The sequence below is a fragment of the Corvus hawaiiensis genome, chromosome 18 (assembly GCF_020740725.1).
Source record: "Corvus hawaiiensis isolate bCorHaw1 chromosome 18, bCorHaw1.pri.cur, whole genome shotgun sequence".
Taxonomy (NCBI): domain Eukaryota; kingdom Metazoa; phylum Chordata; class Aves; order Passeriformes; family Corvidae; genus Corvus; species Corvus hawaiiensis.
The window spans coordinates 13,090,997-13,113,006 of record NC_063230.1 but is presented as its reverse complement, the minus strand read 5'-3'; the positions used below and the strand labels follow the sequence as shown (position 1 = coordinate 13,113,006).

At 46.1% G+C, this 22,010-nt stretch overlaps 2 protein-coding genes across 4 annotated transcripts in view; one reads left to right on the top strand and one right to left on the bottom strand.

The window, feature by feature from the left end:
- Window positions 1-801: 801 nt before the first annotated feature.
- CCDC92 (coiled-coil domain containing 92) lies at window positions 802-16,204 on the top strand. 3 transcript variants are annotated; one of them, XM_048322803.1, is made up of 4 exons: window positions 802-897; window positions 12,469-12,605; window positions 12,938-12,979; window positions 13,536-16,204. In XM_048322803.1, exons 2-4 carry the CDS (start codon window positions 12,476-12,478, stop codon window positions 14,309-14,311), a joined length of 948 nt encoding a protein of 315 aa, XP_048178760.1. In that variant the 5' UTR covers window positions 802-897; window positions 12,469-12,475; the 3' UTR covers window positions 14,312-16,204. The 3 variants fall into 3 exon arrangements, with proteins under 3 accessions (XP_048178760.1, XP_048178762.1, XP_048178761.1); XM_048322805.1 differs by lacking the exon at window positions 802-897 and adding an exon at window positions 3,677-5,427; XM_048322804.1 differs by lacking the exon at window positions 802-897 and adding an exon at window positions 5,496-8,272.
- A 114-nt stretch (window positions 16,205-16,318) lies between these two features.
- The window catches only part of DNAH10 (dynein axonemal heavy chain 10), a 51,646-nt gene continuing 45,954 nt past the window's right edge, over window positions 16,319-22,010 (bottom strand). The window contains exons 69-77 of the mRNA XM_048323174.1: window positions 21,318-21,527; window positions 20,853-20,948; window positions 20,046-20,217; window positions 19,482-19,613; window positions 18,943-19,154; window positions 18,701-18,868; window positions 18,309-18,489; window positions 17,182-17,327; window positions 16,319-16,644 (exon numbers count right to left, since the gene is read on the bottom strand). Of these exons, the coding sequence (XP_048179131.1) occupies window positions 16,498-16,644; window positions 17,182-17,327; window positions 18,309-18,489; window positions 18,701-18,868; window positions 18,943-19,154; window positions 19,482-19,613; window positions 20,046-20,217; window positions 20,853-20,948; window positions 21,318-21,527 (1,464 nt within the window). The 3' untranslated portion in view covers window positions 16,319-16,497. The remainder of the gene's footprint in view (window positions 16,645-17,181; window positions 17,328-18,308; window positions 18,490-18,700; window positions 18,869-18,942; window positions 19,155-19,481; window positions 19,614-20,045; window positions 20,218-20,852; window positions 20,949-21,317; window positions 21,528-22,010) is intronic.

Below are 22,010 nucleotides of genomic sequence, written 5' to 3'. Positions count from 1 at the left end.
AGTGTTTCAGGGGTTTTTTAAGTTCTGCTCATCCTAAGTCAAGAACTTTTTCTCTTTTGTGTCTCATGCTTTGCCAGTGAGGTTTGAAAAAGAAACTGGGAGGGAGCAAAGCTGTCATAGATGACCTGAGCTGACCAAAGGGATGTACCAAACCATAGAACATTATACCCAGTATATAAACTGGGGGAGTTACCAGGGAGGGGGGTCGATCTGGGTTTGGGGAGAGGCAGTCTGACATCAGCCAGCCAGAGATGAGCAATTACATTGTGCATCACTTGTTTGGGGTTTTTTCCTTTCCCTTTTTATTATCGTTATTATTATTATTATTGTGTTTTAGTTTGTTTTCAGTTATTGAACTGTTCTTATCTCAACCTACAGGTTTTACCTTTGATTCCCCTCCCCATTCCACCGGCGGGGGAGTGGGGGAAGAGAAGGGGGGAGTTGCGTGGTGCTTAATTTCCAGCTGGGCTTAAACCAGAACCTCTCTCGGGAATGCACATTCCCTCCTTTCCCACATCCCCACGCACCTGGAGCCCTTCTCCTCCCTCTCCCTCTCCCTTTCCAGGGGCGCGGAACCCGCGCGCGCCGCTCCCGTGTGCGCGCACGCCCCGCCCCGCGCGCGGGCCCGGGCGGGCGGGGCCGGGGCGGCCGCGCTGTGCCGCCGTTGCCAGAGCGACGGGCCCGGTGCCGCAGCCGCACCTGCGCCTGCGCCGCCGCCTCCGGTGCCGGTGCCGCCGCCTCCGGTGCCGGTGCCGCCGCCTCCGGTGCCGGTGCCGCCGCCTCCGGTGCCGGTGCCGCCGCCTCCGGTGCCGGTGCCGCCGCCTCCGGTGCCGGTGCCGCGGGGCGCCCGCGGTGCTTCGGGCGGGGGGAGCGGCGGACCCGGCTCGGGCTGAGCAGGTGAGGGGCCGGGCGGGGCGGCGGCTGAGGCGCGGGCGTGCGGCGCGCTGTGCCCTCCGCCCCGGGCCGGCTGAGGGGGCGTCAGCGGCATCGCGGCCCCCGGGGCTGGGTGGGGAACGGGGAAGCGGCATCGTTGACCCGGGAGGGGGCTGGAGGCCTTTTTCCCCACTCACACGAATCCACTGCCAGCCGAAGGAGCCTCCCGTGAAGGGCGGGCGGGGCTGTCGGGGCGGCCCGCCGGCCCCGCTGCGCGTTAGGCGGGGCGGCCGCGGCCCCGGGACCTGCGGTGGCCGGAGGAGCCGCGCCTCGGCTGAGGGGAGGTGCCCCGGCGGCGGGGCGCGATCAGCCGCTCCCGAGGCCCGGTCGGAGCCCCCCGGGGCCGGGGCGGCCGTTGCGGGGCAGCGAACGGCGCGGCGGGTGCGCGCAGGGCGGCTCCGGGCCGGTGCGCCGGGCGCTGGCGCTGGACCAGAGCGCTTCCTGCGCGCTCCTGAGAGCATCCAGGGCCCTTTTCTGGCCACCGGAGCACAGGGCATGAAGGAGCTGCCCTGCATCTCGCTGTACCCCCCTGGTCTTCCCGTTTGTGCTGGCTCGGGGGCAAGGACGTGTCTGTATTTCTGTTTGGGATGTGCCCCAGAGCAGGAGAGCGGCCGCCCGTCGCCTCCCCCTGCCCAGCTCAGGCTTCGGTGGGGCCGCTGTAGCCGCCCGCACCCACCGGGGCAGGTTTCGCACCGCATCCTCCTGCATCCTTCCCAGGCGCCTTTTGCGTCGCACCTTTTCACTTTACAAAGTGACAATGGTGTCGTTTTCATGAGTAACACAGGGCCGGAAAAGGGCTGGACGGATGGGTTGTGTACATTTTGGAGTGGGTAGGGAATAACCTTCGTGTGAGAGGAGGAGGTTTTGCCTGTGGAGGAGAATGCCTGTCGTCTGTGGAAATGGCAGCAGAGAAGTGCAGGGCGTCTTCAGACATGGAGATGCTTCCAGACGCAGTTTCCCTACGCAGGACATGGGGTGGGACAATAGAGAGGAAGGAGGGGCCCTTCCCACCCTGGACAGCAATGGAATGCACCTGAGCCCACCTTATTAAATTGGGTGAGGTTGAGACAGTGAAGGTAAATGTGAACAGAAGCTGAGGCAGCCCTGGGGGTGGAATTGTCTGTTTTGATCTGCATTGCAGGTGCATAGGAAGCATCCAGGGTACTTGTTGGCTTTACTTAGATGGTAAGATGCTTACACTTAAAAAGCTATATTGAGCTTTTGCAGTACCAATTATACTCCTTAATTAAAAAATGAAAGACAAATGGATGTGACTGTAAATACAGTGCCTTTTCCCGTATAATTTGCTCATTAGTGAATGCAATTCTGTAGTGCGTTACTACGACTGAGCCTCTGGGAGACTGACATTTATGCTCTTAAACGCACATTGCTTTTTGGTTTGACAATTTAAAGCAAGTGCTTTATACACAGATCAAGGCTGACTTGTAATATTGTTGATTTTTCAAGCTTTTGGTTGTACTGAGGCTCCAGCAGTCATTTTTAGTGAAACAACAAAGGCTGGAAGGTCATAAAAGAGCAAAGTATCAGCTGGCTAAACTGATGCATAACCACTTGTTTTCATCCTATTGTTGTACTTCTGCTTAATATATCTGTAAAGTTTCCTCCCTCATCCCCTTAGAAAAGATGAAGGTCTCATGACTAATCCAGATACTCTTAGCAGTTTCCAGTCCAGTAGCTGTTGCAAACTGTAGAACAGCAATAATTTCATTCCTTACAGTTGTTTCCTTTATATTGGATTGCAGATACAGCTGCATGCTTTCAAATTATTTTTTTAATGTATTTTGTTACAAAAATTCCACTGTTCCTTAGTGAGCCCTAATTCAAGAGGCTGTAGGTGTTAAGGGCAATATATTTCTTCATCCAGATCTACCACATTAGTCAGTCCTTTAATTGCAGGAGGCAGAACACAAACTCCCCAGTGCTATTACGGCAGAACGTGGACCAGAATGTAAAGTAAAATAAAATATTTATTGAGCATTATAAACAGCATAATAGAGTGAGTGCAGTTTTAATTTTTAGGCATTTCATTTCTGTTCTGTGACTTAAAAAATAGTGATTTAAAGTAGCAAAACTGTGAATTATTGTTTTTATATTGGATAAACAGATTACTACTAATCTTTTTACGCATGTTTAACTTAGTTTTTCATAGTAAAGTTTAAAAAAAGGTAGCAGGTTGTAGTTTATTTTATAGTGAGAACAGACATCTTCATCTTTCTGAAAATTCATAATGCTGAAGAATTTTTTTGCTGGCAAGTGATACTTTCTGTGCATATTTATGTATATGTGTCTGTCAGTAACTAAAAGTGATGGGTTTAGTTGAGCAGCACTTCACTGAAAATTCAGCAGTCAGATAAGTTGATGAGGGGGAAAAGTTGAGTATGGGACATAGTTTTTTTTTTTTTGCTGGTTTGGAAAGCAAAAGGAAAATGTAAGGATGTTGGTGTTGAGGAAAGAGGTGCCTGGCAGGTCTGTGCTCTGGCCTCCTGCGGCACAGGGGGGACGCGAGTGGCTGTGACACATCCGACAGCACAGCCACAACAACTCTGTCCCGAGCGAGCGCGGCCAGCGGGCTGCTGCAGTGAGCCCATTGTGTAACAGAGCCAGGACTCCCTGAAGGGTCTGCCAGAGCCGGAGCCTCCCTGGGAACAGCGGTGCGGGGCCCGTGCCCACGGCCTGGGTGGGGCTCAGGTGGGAGGATGCCCTTTGTTCTGGCACAAACTCTATCACCAGGGCTCTGCTTTCCTCTGCCGAGACGAACTCTCCTCTCTGCTCTTGTGCATGAATCGAATGAATCCGAAGAGCACATGAAGATGGCAAATGTGAGTGGAGCTGAGTTGGAATGTTAACCCCTGGTTACCACCTGCTGTTCCTTCACCTCTGTTCCTTCACCTTTACCTGCCTGGCTGTAGGATTGTCAGTGAACGTGGGCCTGATTTGTCTCTGTGCTCATTGTTAAGTGATGGAAAAAATATCTTCCTCTAAACCAGGATGTCCAGCAGTGTGATAATGGGTGTTAGTCTATCTCCACGTGAGCAGTAAATGATTTTGTTTAATAATGTTTTACAGTTATCTACCAGCTCATTTCTCCTGGTGATGTTAAAGACTACAGTACTATAAATGGGAACAATAATTTATTTGCCACTAGACGTTAGAGGCATGAAAAATATTGCTGAAACTGATGTTTTCAGAGTGTATTGGAACTTCTGCAAGCTGTTTGGGTGGTTCTAAATAATCACTGAAAAACGCTTTTCTTTGGATTGCTATTTCTTTCCTGCTATTGGGGAGCACGTTTCTTCTCATTTCGCTCCAAGGAATACCTTTGCTTTGTATTTAAAATGCTAAAATACGTTGCTCCTTGTTGACTTTAATTATTTGATTGAGAGATGGGGTTTAAAAAAAACAGTGCTGGACTGAAAACTGTTAAATGTCATGGCTTCTCCGTGAACAGAATGGTAGCTGTCTCCAGAAAGGCTGAAAATATGCCAGGGAACAGTAGCTCCCTGTAATCCGACTCCATGCCCAGAGGGAGGGCACAAAAGGCACAGCAGATCGCATTTCTGTGGAGCAGAGGTGTCGAGCTCGGGAAGAGTCCATCTGTGTGGAAGAACTGTGGGAATGATGTCAGAACCGGCAGGTTCCCTTTGTAATAGAAATGTGTCTTCTTGTTTCCTTTCCAGCCTCAGGAAAGCTTGATTTAAGCTGTGTGTAGCTTTACTGTCTCAGTTTGAGATACCTGGGTTATGGAAGTGAGGGTATATAGCAGTTCTGTTTGGAACCCTTTGTCTTGGCATTCTATTTGACACCAAAAAAAAAATCTTGCTTAAGAAAGGACTTGGACATAGGTCATCACCACTACCAGATTTCCTTCATCAGCAGCTCTCAAAACCTTTAGCAAAGTGGAGACCAATTTTTGTGTGTTTGATCATAGCTGCTGTTCTAAAATAATAAAAATCAATGCCTTATGAAACAGCATCACAGAATGCATTAGAGAAAAGCACCTCCTCAGCCTGTTACACTTGCCTGGAAATGGTTGTGCAGTTCTGTAGAGTTGCTGTTACAAGAGCTGCTCTCTGTAAATGATCTCCCAGGACAGATTTCTTTAGCTTGCTGTAAGGCTTCAGTGCCTTGTGCTGTGTTTCACAAATATTCCAGGTAAGCTCTGAAAATCATAATTTCTGCAGTTCATGCAGTAGGAGCTCAAGCTCAGGCAAGTGCTTGGAGCTGGCGCTGCTGCAGGAAGCAATTCTGCCTGTACCACCCCCCTGACCTGCTTACAGATTCTATTTTTTATTTTTATTTTTTTCACCTTCCCCAGGCGTCTACAGTGCTGCACAGTGAACCCATCACCTGAAAGCAGCCAGTGGAAGAATGGGTTTGTTTTCAGCTGCACCAGTTCCCTGACCTGGTTCACTGAACGACCAGGAAGGTGATTCTGGAGCATTTCAGAAATGCAGCACTAAATTCTTGCTCGGTGTATGTGAGTGAGATGGGTGAGACAAAGTCGTGTCCGGGCTGGGTGGTGAAATGGTTGCATGTCTGTGTGGTGGTGGGTTTTTATCATGTTAGGGAGAGCGAAAAGGCCCAGCCAAGCTGGTTATGTGAAACCAGCTTAGTAATTTTTTTGGTTTGTGTTTCAGCAGGCTTCAGAAAGGGCAAATTTTTATATTGCACAAATACATTTTCTTCAGTTTCTGGTGCAATTCACACATTTTTGATCGTTTAGGACAAAATTAAAAGAGCACATGCAGTGTTCGTAAGTGAGTATTTGATATGTGAAAACAGCCTGTGACTGTTCTATACTGTAGTATAGTGTGATTTCTAAGCATGAATTTTGAGTTATACTTAACAGATCCTTATATCAAAACCACCCACAGCCCACCTTAAGTCCTGATTCAGCTTTAACTGAAGCTGGAGAACTTTCTTAATGACTTTGGAAAGAATAGAATCAGGCTCAGGTTTATGTGTAACATTGATATTGTGTTAGTCTGGGAGAACTGATTATTAATTTTCTTGTCATTCTTCTGAGAAAAGAATTTGGTTTACTAGAAAGACTAACTTGTCTTTGCAATATTGTGACTGCCTGGTTGTGATTGGGGTGCAGTTTGCATTCTGTGGCTTTGACAGAGGTTATATTACAGTAACAAACTATTTTATCCTCAGAATGAAGGGGTGAATAAAATAGAAGAGCCATTCTTTAGGAGCATGTCCTAGAGAGCAGAAGAGATGCAGCCTGTTCCTCTACATGATGATGTAGTCTTGCTTTTATTGTCACTTCATCATTGTTAAAGGGGTTCTTTTGAAGTAGTCAGTGTCATTTAGATGACACCTTCTTTGTTTCCCTAAAGTGAATTAGGCCCAAATTAGATAATTTTCAAAGCTTCCTGCCAGAGTAAGGTGTTTGTTCCTGACAGCTGTACAGCCATAGCTTTGCACACCCTGGTATTGGTCACAATAACTGTGTCTGGATGAAATGCCACTGCAGGACCATTTGATTGGGTTCTCTAACAGTCTCTGTCACAGTAGTGATTTTAACATCTGATTCCTTTTAGTCTCTTTCATTGTGACAGCTCTGGGGTTGGGTGGTCTCAAGGACAGAGGAAACACCACATGAACTATTCTTGACTCCAGGTACACAGTCAGACACGTAGGCAGTCAGTGAGTTCTGTACAAAAGTACCAGCTGGTTCCTTTGGAGCATCCAAAATTAAATCATTGCTACCAGGATGGTGTCCACTCAATTATTCTTCCTGCTGCTGTACCAGCTGCTGTAGGAGTAACAAAAAGTCATCTTCATACTAAAATGCTAAAATATGTGCTTGCAGGGCTTTCAGAGATTAACTGTAAAGAGTTTGCACAGTCTCTGATCAGAAAATGATGGGAAAGTCAGAGAAACTACTGAGTAAAATAGCATCAAAAGCAGTAGAAATGGAAAAGGAGCTGAGAAAGCGAAATCATGTCCTTCCTCTGGGAGGACAGTGGCACAGTTCCTTCTTCCCCTCCATTGTCTCCAGGAGAGAACTACTAATTCTGCTGGGTTTAAAACACACAAACGAAAAGAATATGAGAACAAGTTACTGGGTCAATAATGATGTGGAAGCATTGTTATATTTTAATGCAGAAGGCTGAGGAGGAGGGGGAAAGAGGTGCTGCTGCAAGAGGTACTCGTTACTGATAAGGGAGCACTGGAGAAGGGCAGGAATGTCCAGAAGTGGATGTGTAGGCTGAGTGTATTGTCTGAAAAGCTTGACTTTAGCAACACTGGACTCGTTGAACTGGCTTAGTCTGATGTACGGATGAATGAGGGGTGAGCAGAAATCTGACACTGTGGAAGGGTTTGTCACTAAGCTGTATTATTGCTGGATCTGCTTTAGTAGAGGTGTAATGGTGTCATAGAATCGGTTTGTGGGGAACTTCATGCAAATGTCCAAGCAGAAAGAGAGCAAAGCCTTGAGTTGGCTGTGGGGGCTGCAGGGTCTCCTTTATTACGTCCTTTGAAAGGAGCTGAGCAAACACTTTGGGGATGGCATTATGTCTCGGAGATGGAGAGCTGATCTAAGCAAAGAACAGCAAAGTGACTGTCGGTAATTTCAGCATTAGAGCTGTGTTGTTTAGATAAGTTTGGTCAGTTCAGTGGCAATCTTTGAAATGGGGTCTGGCTAAAACTTTGGAGGTTCTTACAAGAGGAATCCACTGTCCTTACCTAGTTCTTGAAACTGTACTTTGTATAGCAAACAAATTACATTTTGGCAGCTTTTGTTCCATTTTGAGGGGGCACTGGCCGGAGAGCAGTTGAGAGGAAAATGTCTGCCCATATATATTTCAAGGATATGAGTTGGCAGGGAGCTAAAGCAGCTTCTCAGGTGATGGTCACCCCATCCACGTAAAAGGAGGTTATTGTGTTCTGTTTGGTGGATACCAAACAGGAATGAAAATGTTGTTTGGGCTTTGTTCCATCCTTTGGACTCGTGTCTAAGGTCAGAGATTAGCATTTCCCTCCTCCTATCTTGCAGCGGGGTATAGAGATGCTCTGATTTTGTGCAAAGGCATCTGATACGCAGCCAGATGCTTGTTGCCTTGAAACATTTTGAACTCTCTCCAAATGCTTAAGAGCCAAAAAGGCCTGGAGCCAGCACATCCTCTGCAAGGCAAGATGTGGCTGTTAAAATGTTAGTGACTGTTTATGGTGAGCATGTGATTAGGTTGCATTTTGAAAGCTCCTGTTTAATATTTTTTCCTTTTCCATATAAGATTTTGTGTGTGTGTTCCCTTTTTTGAAGAGAACGTGCACTTCTGAAGAGATAGAACGGTTCCGTTTTAAGGTGAGCTTATGGGAATGGTAATTGAAGTTACCTTCTCTGCTTTGCTGGAAGATGATGGCTTAGGTAGATGCTGTCATGATGAAAGTGTTGTACTTAATGTTCCCAAGGGAATTCTGTTTGACTCATTCCATTTCTTCCTCCTTGACTATATTAAAGAGAAATTGTGAATCCGTTGTTTGGAGGAGTTGAGGCTCAATCTCTGAGCTATATAAAGAAACATTTGGTGGTGTGGTGGTCCTGAGAAATGAGAAATTGCAGATGTTTGAAGGGTGGAATGTAGTGCACCATCCGCACAAAGCCTCTGGTGCTGACAGGGTGGACACTTGGTGTCGGGGCCACTCCTGCTGCCAAAGAGGAGCTGTGTCACCCTCACCATCCCCTCTGGACACTGCAGTGTCCCTTTAGTGTGCTGTCATCCTTTCCGAATGCTGTGTGCCTTCCCAGGGGACTTTGCCAAGCCCTGCATTGCACAGTTCCTTCTGTGTAAGAACATAGCAAACGTTTTTTTTGTTTGGAGACAAAGGGGGAGGGGGGAAAAACCATAGTGACATAACTTTGTGCCGTGTATGCAGTCACAGTGTACTTCCCAGCAGTGGTGTCATTTATCTGCCAGGACCAGCCAGAGCCTGGTTGCTTGGAGAGCTTGTCCCACCAGTTTCCATGGTGGGAGGTGGAGATTGTTCCTCTGGGCTGTAAAGGGCACCATTGACTTCTCCATTTTGCTGTTTCTCTTGTGGTTTTTGACCTTCTTGTTTCAGAGAGCCTGAGATGAAATCAGCTTAGTGCAATCCCAGGCCTGCTTTATCGGATTCCCTCTTGGAAACCCCAATGGGAGATGCACCTGAATAGATTTTTCTTTTTTTAATTAGATTTTTAAATTTTTTTAGCCTGACCCCTCCCAAGACCCTTTTCTGTCAGATCTCAGCTGCCCATGGGAGCAGTTTTTGGATGTGAGTTGTGGCTCTTCACACAACATGCAGTGTGTTGAATATTGTTAAGGAACTGGGAGCAGCTCTAAATGCCACTAAGCAGCCTCCCTGGAACTAAGTGAAAGGGTCTGCGGAGGGAAGTCGTGGGAAAATGTTCACTGACTTGTACTAAAACAAATTTTTATTTCTTTTTCATTATATTTGTTTCCTTTTCATTATCTCCTGCGTCTTCTCCCAATTAAAAAATGTTTGGGCTGATTGCACAGGTCAGTGGGTCTCACTTTGCATTGTCTCCTATGAGCTGCTGACAAATATGACACTAGAATTTGTGATAGAAATGTTTGGCTGAAAAAGCAATCAAAAACATTTTTAATATTTTGCAACTGAGCTTGGTTGACAGGTAATGCATATTCAGTTGGAATCCATTTAATCCAAATCTCAGACTTGAATAATATTAGGTCTAATTATGTGTTCTAAGATTTGCTGTAAAATTAATAGTGCCTTGATATATATTGTTGTTAAAACTAATTTGTGCAGATTTCAAAGCAAATCTGTGTCTCTTTGTATAGCGACTGTCTGTGCAGGACACTTTCCCTGGTTTTACAGTAGATGGTTTTGTCTGTTTCCCAGAGCGCAGATCTCACAGTGCTGTGCTGTGTAAAAAGGCCTGAGTGGGTGGGTGAGTGGGTTTGGAGCTGGATCTGCTGCCCACACATCCATGGAGGCTGTGGCTTCACCTCGCTGGCCTTCCCTTTCCCTTGAAGAGAAGGAGAGAGGACAGGCAGAAAACCAGGCTGCTGTGAGGAGGAAAAGCACAAAAAGGCTGCAGAGGGTTGTGGGAAACTACTTAGTGCAGAGGGGCTGCAGCTAAAACTCATCGTGGGTTGATTTAATTGATCTCACTGATTAACTTACTGCTGCTGCAGGGAAGATGATGCTCTGGTGCAACAACTCTGGTTGTTTTATTTTCTTCCTAAGCCTGTAACACTCACTTGCCTCTGATTATATTTGTTTTCTTCAGAGCAGGTAATCCTGGTGTGATCTTTCAGATGCAGGAGATCAAAGTGAAAAAGCAATCGAGGAGATTAATAGTGAGAGCCCTGTTCTGGTTTTTTTGAACATTTAGAAACTGGTTTTTAATGAACGTGTTTATTTGCAAGGACTGAGCTATGAACACTTACTGTCTGTTGCAGGTGATGAAGTATTTTCCTATTCAGGGAAGTATTTTCCTGTTAGGGTTATGGTTACAGGTGTAAAGCCACCATTAATACCCATTGTGAGAACAGAGCTCTGGGGTATTGTGCGGAGGCTGTTCTTCCACCTACTCCTGTCACAGCTTAGGGTTTCTTTTGGAAAATACATTCCTCGATAAAGAATCCCTTCTGAGCCTCGGTGTCCCACACAGTGAGAGCTCCAGCTGTGGCTTTATCCTGCTGTCGTGCTCAGTCGATCAGAGGAGAGTGAACACTGAAGAAATGGGATGATTCAGTAAAGCTCCCGTCTGTCTGATGTCAGCTTTGCACGCAAGAGGATGTCACTTTGAAAATGTATCACAGCTGAGATACCTTCACTCCTCAGAGTGCATGGTGCTCCACAGTAATTGCTGCAACTGTGCAGTCCCCCTTCCAACAGCCCGCCCAGTGCTGTGGCCATGAGGGGCTGCCAGTGATGGTGTGTTGCAAAATTTGTTAAACCACCCTAGAAATCCCTTTTTAGAATGTGTTTGGTCTGTAATTTTTGGTTGTTTGCTAACGATGGTGATTGTGAAATGACCCATTCACTCAACAAAGCAGAGTTGGCACTGCTACCTATATTCTTGGGCATTGAACTTAATCTTTGATCTCTGTTACAAGGTAACCAGGCTGTTTGGCCCCTGCACAGAAGTGGATTTCTTAATATCTTTCACACATTTTTATTTTTTTACAATCAGATATTTGTTTCTGTAGGGTTAAGTCAGTAGAAGATGATGTCAGTTCAGGTCACAGATGAAACCAGGAGGGCTCTGTGTGTGTGATTTCCACACCACATCCCCAGGTGCTTTAGTGCGTCACCAAGATGCAGGAGCACCAAGTCTGGTGTTCTTTTGGGGAATAAAAGTGTAAATTTAAACACAGGGCTGTGATATGCTTAGGAATAACAAAAGTGTGTCACTTGCTCTGAGCTTATGCTCTACCAATTTTAAACTGGTAGAAACAAATTCTCATCATAAAACTACATAGCAAAGAGTCCCAATGGAGAACACTTACCATGCCAAAGCAAACCCGTTGAGGTCCATCTTGTGCTCAATGTGTGGTCCCATAATTCCAGGCATGGTTGCAGTGCCACTGCAGGTGGTTGTCCAGGCAACAGGATTCCTGACTCTTCACTTATCCTTGTAACCTAATTGCTGTAATGGTTTCTATGCATGTAACAGAATTTAGCCTTTCCTACTGTGTCCATTGTTGCCTTATCAGGACCATTCCTAACACCGGCAGCACAGGGGTCTTCAAGGATGTCAGCATCATACAGTTAACTGTGTCTGTCTTTGAGTGAGAGCACTTGCTGTAGCCAAGGCCTACTTTTACAAGGCTGTTGTGTAAGGGAAACCCAGCAGTGTAACAGGTTTCCATGTACTCGTAACCTGAGCAAGAAAAATCTGTTTGTTTTCTCTCTTGAGTGAAGCATTGTCCTTGTCTTGTTCTGTGCCATTGGGCCCCGTGTTGAGGAAACCTGAGCAGCCAGAGTTTCCCTCGTGCTGGTCCCAGCACCCACATCTCAGTTCAGGCACCCATGGCAGCCACATCCATGGCAGTGCCACCAGCCTGGCTGTGCTCAGAACCCTCCTTTGCCTTTTTTCCTTAGAGCTGCTGCATTTTAGTGCTTTCTTCCTTGTTCTTGCCAAGGATTTTACCAATCCCCGTGTCCCTGGAGGTAAGTGGAAACCCTCAGCAAGACAGACACAATAGCCCATTCCTCAGAACTCTGCTTTTAATTTGTAACAGGATTAATGACTTAGACTGTCTGAAGTTAATCCTTTAAATGTGTTAACTCCAAACAAATGAGTTCCCTGCTCCAGCCTACGGTATAATTAGGCTTTTGATGAACTTAGAGCACTGGTAATCAAAGTAGTCCTGAAGCGGAAAAACCTTTTGTGGCATTTGATGTTCACACATCAGTCAATGCATTAACAGTAGAATTCAGCCATTTCTGCTCACCTGGCTGCAGAGGGAGGATCCCTGTATGCGCAAGGTAAGTCACCGTCACAATTGCATGTCTGTTCCCTGGCAGGGTCAGGATGGCCACCTCAACCCTGGAGAACCAACTGCAGAGTGCCCAGAAGAACCTGCTGTTCCTGCAGCGGGAACACGCCAACACCCTGAAGGGGCTGCACGCTGAGCTGCGCCGCCTGCAGCAGCACTGCACAGGTACCTCATTCCTTGGAGTGACTGCTCCCCACTTCAGCAGTGAAACCTCAGCAGCAAAGCCCACTAGCAGCATGGATTTAGGGCTTTCAGTTTGTATCTCGTGGCAAACTGGCTGATCAAAGCCAAGATTTTTTCTTTTTTTTCTTCAAAAAGCTGATAGTGCGGTTGTTTTACACATTTGCTAATTTATAGCGAATCTCCTGTTCTTGCTTTGGGCTGTGGGAAGAGTTAATTCGTATTTACTGAAGTCTGTCATTGTAAATCTGCTCACCAGGTGATGTATGGCCTCCATGATGATGTTCTAACAAAAATAAACAACTTTTTCTCCTCAGATTTAACCTATGAGCTGACTGTAAAGAGTTCAGACTTGTCAGGTAAGGAATACATGGCATTTTTCTTTTAATGTTCATGTGCAATTTACTAATCTTTTTCAATGTTTGTATTTTCTTTTCTACTCTCCAAACTTAGTTATTTATGAAGTAAATGTCAGAAGTTCTTTACCAAGGTCACACAGGAAATCTGTGAAAGAGCCAGGAATAGCACCTGGAGCTGCTGACTCCACTAGACAGTCAGTTCCCTGCTTGCTATATGGGAACACAGGACACAAATTTTAGGGGCAGAAGAGTGAGACTATTTTTAAAACTTAGCTGACTTGGTGCTGTAATTAACCACAAAGCTTTTATTTATATATATATATGTGTGTGTACACTAGATCCTAGTTATTTTGTATGTATTGTGTTAACAACAAGTGAAGAGCAGGAATAAGATAACTCCTTGAGATTAACCCCCTGGATCAAGGATGGTGTGGGATGGGTATTAGCTGAAGTTAGTCCTTTGGATTCCTCTTAGGGATGGCAAGAGGAACCCTATTGCACTGTTTTACATAGTGGCTGTTGTTAACTTAAAACACTTCTGCTTCTCATGTTCTAGAAAGTGGTGGTTCACGAAGTGATGAACTCAAAAGTAAGTGCAAAGATCTTGAAGCTCAGCTGAAAATCAAAGAGGCCGAAAATAGTGAATTGTTGAAAGAACTTGAGCAAAAGAATGCAATGATAATGGTGCTGGAAAATACTATTAAAGAAAGAGAAAAGAAGTACTTGGAAGAGTTAAAAATGAAAAGCCATAAGCTCAATATGTTGTCCAGTGAACTGGAGCAGAGAGCGAGCACGATTGCCTATCTGACCTCTCAGCTGCATGCGGCGAAGAAGAAGCTGATGAGCGCCACCGGGACTTCAGAGGGGACCCCGTCTGGCAGCCCCGTGCTGTCCAGCTACAAACCGTCCCCTCCCAAGGACAAACTGCCGGAGACGCCACGGCGCAGGATGAAGAAGAGTCTCTCAACACCGCTGAACCCCGAGTTCGAAGAGGCCTACAGAATAGGGTCGGAGAGCCGGAAGCTGGTGCTGCGAGAGCCCGTGGATGCCATGCCCGATCCCACGCCCTTTCTGTTGGCCAGGGAAACGGCAGAGGTGCATCTGATTAAGGAGCGGCCGTTGGTCATTCCACCGATCCCGTCGGATCGCGCGCCCGGCGAGTCGCACAGCCCCGCCCGCGAGAAGCCGCACAAGGCGCACATCGGGGTCGCTCATCGCATCCACCACGCCGCGCCCGCCCAGCCGCAGCAGGAGCTGGAGACGCTGGCAGTGGATCAGGTCCATGGAAGCAAAGTGGTCAGAAAGCACTCGGGGACAGACAGAACTGTCTGAGCACGCCACGGAAGCGCTGTTCTGTGCTGGTTATGCACTGTGAGCCTGTAGGGTAAATAGCACCTGCGGTGAAGTTTCTTTTGATGCCCCATGCATGCCAAACTCCTCCCGGGTACATCATTAATATATTTTGCTCTAACGAAACCTCCTAGGACTGTGTTCATATGGCAAGGTATATAACCACTCCATGCTGTGGCCAAATCAGGGGAACCTGACCGCTTGCTTCCACGTGCTGCTCCATTTAGTGTAATGCACATGTGGACAAAGGCACGGGCTGCGTTAGTGAGCGCTCCTAGAGAGAACACCCTTCCCTCACACTGCCGCCACACGTGTCGGCCGTTAACATTTGACCTGGCAGGGGTTCTCTTGTCTCTAATGTGTGTGTGAGCACTCCAGAGCAACCACTGACCTCTGCCACAGCCGCTCTCACAGCAGCACGGAAAGCTGGGCACATGTACGTTCACTTTAATGACCTAAGGACATCCCCAGAGTCCCAGCAAGCACTACTTGATTAATCCTAAATACTTTGGTTTGTGGCTTTAAGTAAAATATGGGTGGGGGAAGCACCATTTAAAGGGTTAATGACCCTAATAGGAAGAGTATGAACACTGGGTTGTTTGTGGGGATTGTTTTGGGGTTTTTTTTAATCAAATGGCTTCACGACACATTTTATGCTAGTCAGTACACTGCACTTGTAGCACCTTCCATACTGGCTCAGAGCTCCTTTTCCAGGGAGGAACTGTAACTGGCTATCCAATATGGAAACGGTTCTTTATGCTCTAACCTGCACTTTTTTTGTAAAGGGATTATTTTTGTTTCCTAAAAAACAGTCTTGTTTTGGGCATCATCAGACAGTGCTGACTGCTGCCAGCTTAGAAACCTGAGCTGCCCCGCTAAAATGTGAGTATTTAGTTTTAAGCGATGTAACAGATTCATAGAGGAGAACCTGGCATCCTTGATTTCTGTCCTTGTGGATTGGGATGGACTTGCCTTGCACTTGCCCAGATTCCCCTATTCCTTTCTAGTGAGTAGCAGGTGGACCCAGCATCTGTTAGACTACTTGATTCTTTTTTGTATTATTTTTTCCTAGGAAAGAAAGGCATACTAGGAACTGGGAGGGTATGTAGTTTTGGGAAAGGAGCACGAATTTGTCCATTTTTCTTACATTCTGATCACCTCTGCTTCACTCTTGTCTGCAGCCTCTGAGTAGGACCAGCAAGAAACACTGGCTCCCAAATGCTGCTAAGCTTATGATGTGCCTTTAAAAATTTGGAACGTGTATCCTCTGTGACAGCTGATGAAGGATCCCTGCTTGCCCTGTCCCCTCCCCTCGCCAGCTGTAGTCTGCCCTTCATAAGCTTTTTCTGCAGCTGTGTTGGTGTGTGTCTCCCTCCAGAGCCTTGGACCACTGTCAGCGTCCCTGGCAAAGGCCCTGGCAGGCTGGCAGAGCTGTTCTCCCACCTGTGGTCCCGCTCGACTCCCGTGCAGCATGACCCTTCCAGCAGGGCTGATCCCAGGCAAGGCTCTGACCTGTGCCCGCCCTCTGTGCCCTCTGTCACTCGCTGTCCCAAAGCCCCAGACCCACCCAGCCTCGTGCCTTGCTGGCTCCGTGGTAGGAATTTGTTTCACAAGTGGTGGGGAGGGATAGGGAAAAGCTGTGTTCCCAGAAAGGGGTTGGTTAAAGCAAGGTTGTTTCTCTAAGGTTTACTGTTTTTACATGTATTGCATTAACCAGCAGCAGGTTTGGTTGCTTTGGTTGTTGGCACCATATTTTTATGGTCATGTGTTGTATGAGTGACCTACCCTGCCACTTGTTGGAGGCTGGTGGGAGGCACGGCTTCCAGGCACTGCAGAAGTGATGCTTTGGGCAATTAAAGACATTTCTTACAACCATCCAGGCAAACTTTAGTCTTTGTGTGTGCGAGACCAACTTACTCCCTCTTTGCATCCACAGACCAACTTGTAGCCTTTCCAAAAGGAAACACAAATTACAAAAAACACTTTATACTTCAAACATGTTTATTGGGAGTATAATACAACCAAGCTAATACTAACTAAAGTCAGGTGTGCCTAAGTGAACACAACCCCACCCATGGTTCCAAATCTCTTCCTGGGTTGAGGGTTTTTTCTCTGCACCTCTGAAGGGTTGGATTCTGAGGGAAGAACATGGTGCCTATTTCCAACTGTCAGTCAGAGTTCAGGGTGAGACACACACCCTGGAGCACCCAGTGGGAAATGTGTTTTGCAGTGTAAAGGTCAGCTTCAAAGACGAGGCCGAAGCCCATGGCATTGCGGCGCATGGAGGTCGTGTACACCGGGGTCCGCAGCGTGTTCTGAAAGAGCAGAGGCAGCGCCGACACTGAGCAGTGCCTGAGCTGCTACATGGAACTGGAAACAGAAGGGCCTCGAGGAGAGAGGGCTGGCTTCAGAAATTCACTTTTTTTGTTAGAGGTCTTAAATATGCAATACCCAGAAAATATAAATGTTCTTTATGTCATTAACTGGGGATAGGAAGTAATTGAAATAGTAGTGGGAGTGTAAGAGTGTCACAAGATCCCTGTCCCAGAGTGCCTGAAGAGGCAACAAATGCATCAATCCCCTTAGAACAGAAAAACTGTAATGATGGGTAGTGTAAGGAGAAGTGTTAGACCAGGTGCTTCATACAGGAGTGTGTATAATAAATAAACATAATATAATAAATAAATAATAATAATAAATAAATATAAATAAATAAATAAATATAATAAATAAATATAAATAAAAATAAATAAAAATAAAATAAATAAACATAAAATCCAGCTGCTGGGCAGAGAAGGCAGGGCCTGGGAGCTGGGGAGCTGTGCCAGCAGAAGGAAGGTAAAGAGCCCTACCTGGAGTCTGAGTCTGTGTGCTTCCGTGGGGATGATCTTCAGGATGGGCAGCTCCACCACTGGGACACGGGGCTTGCTCTGGATAAGGCAGCCCTGCTCTATGTCCCAGTCTGCTCCTTCCAGGAACAGACCAGAAACATAGCAGCCTGTGAAGGCAGAAGATGCAACATTTGGGTAAACTGAGCTCCTAGAAAAGATCCCTTTAAGATGACTGTTCCTGCAATCCCTATTTTGGGCACTACAGTCACCACAAATACACTGCATTTCAAACTGCAGCTGCACAGGGTGCAGTTTTCTGAGGGCTTTGTTTTTATCATCCAGCTGTATTAGGAAATCAAATTAAATTGTCTCAGTTGCAGTACACATGAGAAACAGTAGTAGGAATAAATCCAATTTGCTCCCCTCCAATTGCCCAAGTCACAGCTTTGTAACTCCCCTGGGTGTGATCATTGGGTCACTGAGAGCAGGTGAAGGTTTGGGACAGTTGTTCTGGTACAAATACCAAGCACAGCATTTAGATTTAACAAAAACAGTGAGACTTTTTTCCTCCTCTGTTCCCAGTCAGGGCTGGTACTCAGAGCCTTGCTTAGCTGTCCCCTGTACCCTTGTTATATTTAGTTACCAGAGCAGTGCTAGTCATAGAGACCTCATAAAGAGATACACAATAAATGATACATATTTGTAGGTACTTTTTACTTAAGTACATTTCAATATATTTTTTGTGGTGTAAACAGATCTTTATAAGCCTGTTGGGATTGGTAATATTCTAGGCATAAAGAAATCAGTGTGTCTTTATATACATGTATACACACACAGATATATATATATATATATATATATATATACACACACATACAGGGAGCAAGCAAGGGGGAGGTGTAAGTTCAAATCCCTTCCTGTGTGTGGGAAGAGCTGAACAGGGAAGATGGTGCTTCATGCACACAGGGGCTCTGCAGGGACCAGAACCCAGCTACTTCCCAGCTGGAAATCATGAGGACTGTGAAATGCAAACGCAGGGTAAATGCCTGCCATGGTTTAACCAAAGTAATTTAATGTGCCAAGCAATTTCTTTCTCTCACCAGTTAACTACTTTATTATTTTTGCCAAATAATTGGAAAAACACCTACCCTGAAGGGGCCCTTCAGTGATGTCTTCTGCTGTCCTGTACTTGGTTACCTCTGTGTAGAGGGTGGAGTGATCCAGGGGCCACCTGTTTTTCCTGCAGGTGGCTTGAACAAGAGCAGTCAGGTAGGACTCAGGAATGTGCAGGCCTGACAGCCACATCACGTCGGGCTCCCCCTCGTTAACCTGCAGCCACAGACAGTGATGGGCAGCACCTGCTCCTCAGCCCTGCACTGCTCTTAGAGAGGAGCCACGGTGAGTCTGCCTTGCATCCAGTTACGCCATAATGGCACTAGTTCAGGAACTTACCTGAAGTGTTCACTGGCTTCTGCCCCAACCTGCACAGCACATCACACAGGTTAACAAAACAAAAAGCTTTCTGGAGGCACTTGCTTACCCATCTGGTGTACTGGTCATATCGATCTCTGAAGAAAATAATCCAGTTTCCAAGTGTTTTGAGTGTGTCAGGGGCCAGCCGCCGCCAGATCCCAGGAATCTGCCCATTGAAGAGAGCCTGAGCCACATCATCCAGTTCACTGCTCATTCCAACTTCCCCAGCCAAGGCCTGGAATGATGGTAAGAGTTCTGATGGCAGGCAAAGGCCAGCTGGTCCCATCGAGCTGCTGTAATTTTACTTACACGTTGTAGCTCAGCCAACGACTTTCCCATTTGAACAATGAGCTTATTGAAGCGTTCCAGTTCCTGCAGCAGCACCACAGTCGTAGGGGAGATGTTTACTCCATAACCTTTACGTATGTGGTCAAGATCGAATACTTGAAGTAATTTGTTTTCTATATCCTTGGCAACATTTGCAATATATTCATCTCTACTAATTCCTGCACCAGTTTCACCTGAAACCAAAAAAATTTCGTGAGACTAAATCTGTACTGAATCTTCTGAGAGAAGGTTGAGAGCTGAGTTTTGGCATCAGTCTCCCACCCTCTGCTGCTCTGACATTTGCCCAAGAGCCCTGCATGTGCCTCTGGGCAGGTGTTGAGCTGCTCCCAGCCCAGCCCTGCAGGGCTTCGCTCCCACTGTCCCGCTCCCTCTGCTCCCCGAGGCCGGGACACAGCCCCCGGATCACTCCCCACACAGGGGCTGCTGTCACTGTCCCCAGGGCTCAGCACTCGCCCCTCGACATGTCCTGTTCACAAACCCAGTTCAGACAGGGCACGCACCAGTCTGGGGCTGCAGCTCGAGCAGGTGAGCCCACATGCCCCGCACTGCCTGCATGTAATACCCGATCTCAGCGTTGGCGTGAAGGCCCAGGACCTCGGGGGTGTTGGAAAGTGGCAGAGCTTCTATGGCCTCTGGAATACAAGCATACAGGTTCTCTTAACACAGAACACCACAGCAATTTTGCTATTGCTCTGCTTGAATAAAAAATCAAATGCTAAAGCTGGTGTTGGAGAAATGCACAGATCAAATAAACACAAATTAACACAAACACACAGACTCCCCCACAGACATATTATATATCACTTAACAAAATTACCATGCTGCTTTACTGAGGTTTTGTGGTTTGGATTGGGTTTTTTTTTTTAAAACGCCTGAGGAGCTCAGTGATAAGCTCACATTCCAAAGGACTGCTCCTGTAAAGCAGTGGATTATAACTCTGCAGTCCGTACACCAGCAGTGCCTGGTGTTCTGTTCAACTTCTCACACCCAGCAGCGATGTATGGAGACAGTGTATACTGGAAGCAGACTTCTTTTTTTAATGTAGCAGGAAAAGCATTTCTTACCAACAAAGTCATCTTTTCCCTTCCCTGCTGGAATTTTATAATCAATTGTGTTGCTTTTATAAAAATGGAACACTTGGAATGTGTCAAATAGGAAATCCCCGAGGTACTCATCCATGTAGACGGTCAGGATGCGCCGGTCGAAGCTGTCGATTGCACGCCCACCATACATGACCTAGAAATCAGTGACATCAGTGTTACAGCACTGGCTTTTGGAGCAGAAAATACAGTTTCAAAAAATCACTGAAAGGTCAAAAATGCTCTTTGCTTTTGCAGTGGCTGTGGTGTAACACTGTCTCCCTTATGGATCCCAAGGACATCTCCAGCCCCCTCTCAAGGGGACAGGCAGGAAATATTTGGCCTTGGTCTGGAGAGAGCTGCTCTGGGCACTCCTCATCACCTGTCTGGATGATTTGCGTGCAAGGGTACCTTCCTGAGGTACCAGCTCCTGCCCAGCTGGGATCAAGTGCTGCAAAGTAAGTTTCCTGCAGGATTTCATGCTGCAGCAGCTGCCAGTGCAGTGCAGCTGCACCAGCTCTGAGAACACACATTTGTGTAGCTCCAGTTGATACTCCACGTGCCAACAGCATCCAGCACGGGGTCCCAGGGACTCTCTCAGAATTAATTAAGCACCATCACTCCCTGTTGTGCAGTTTTCACAGTGGCCCTAATTCCCTGAGATTAAGCCCTTGCTCAGGGCTACACTGGAGTTTCAAACCTGCCCAGGCATGATTCCCAGCTTTACTTGATGCAGCCCATGCAAAAAGGAAACTTCATTTATCTGAATTTTTGTGGCATTGTAGCACTCACCTCCCCAATAAGATATTTGAGACTGCTCCAAGGGATTTGATCATCCTTTTGTTCAAAGGCTTTTGTCAAGTATGTGTTAAGGATTTCCATGCACACCTAATGAATTTGTTGGAACATGTGAGATAAGATTCATAAATCAGATATACATATTCATAGGTTTTATTTAATCTAGTTCTTGTTTGAAAACTGACAATTACTTCTTTCTGAAATAATTAAAAAGTATAAATCCTCTAAATAAAAGAAACCCATGAGAGAGGCAATATAAACATGAAGGATTAGGAATCTAATTTTTAGCATCCCAAATTGACATTACAGAAGATCAGGAGTCTACATGACTCCACAGAAGCAGAAAAACATACTAAGCAAAATCTAGCTGTGAGAAAGTTTAAAGCTGGATAAATTCTGTGTTTTCAAAAGTAATTGAGCTACTCAAGAATATAAGAGTCATTACAATTGTTTTCTTACCTGGAAATCAGATTCATTAAAATCGTATGGTACATTCCAGCCAACCTTCCCAAACTTCCTTCTCTCCTGAACCACAGCATGGAAAAATGCCAAGACGTAGACTAAGGATTTAAAGGCAGGATGTGGGCACTGCTCTAAGGCTTCCTGGGGAATTTTGAAGTAGGTGGCTCTCATATTCAGTTTCAGACCATTAGGTGGTTCTGTAACAACCTATCAAAATAATTAGGGAAGCCATCAATTACTGGATAACTTGAGGAAAATAAGTTATAAATATATCACATTAAAGTAAGCTATACAATGCAAGCTTGACATTTTAAGTAGTTTTCCAAATGCCTATCAAATATGGGGTTTTTTCTAAAGTAAAGACATGAAACAGACCTTTTCAAGTTTATCAAGGTAAGCACACATATGCAAAGAGAACTTGATATTATTTTAGAATTAATCATGTTATTGGCAAGACATTAATATTTCTCATACTTGACGATCTAATTTACTGAAATACCAGTACTTTACACATTTTAGTGTGTCTTATATCCCTACAATAAGATGGTTTAACAATGTGGCTTTACTGCTGATCAAACTGCCAGAGCTTCTTCCTGGCAGCTTTTTCAAAGGGCTCTAAAACCTCAGTTCTCACTGCTCCTGGCAAGACCCACAAAGCGCAGATCTGCAGCCTTAAAGAGCTGCTCCAGC

Excerpts from the sequence above, each read along its gene's own strand:
- CCDC92 (XM_048322803.1), top strand. The coding sequence starts at position 12,476 with ATGGCCACCTCAACCCTGGAGAACCAACTGCAGAGTGCCCAGAAGAAC. Across the intron at positions 12,606-12,937 it reads CCTGCAGCAGCACTGCACAG|ATTTAACCTATGAGCTGACT; the intron begins GTACCTCATTCC and ends TTTTCTCCTCAG. Across the intron at positions 12,980-13,535 it reads AAAGAGTTCAGACTTGTCAG|AAAGTGGTGGTTCACGAAGT; the intron begins GTAAGGAATACA and ends CTCATGTTCTAG.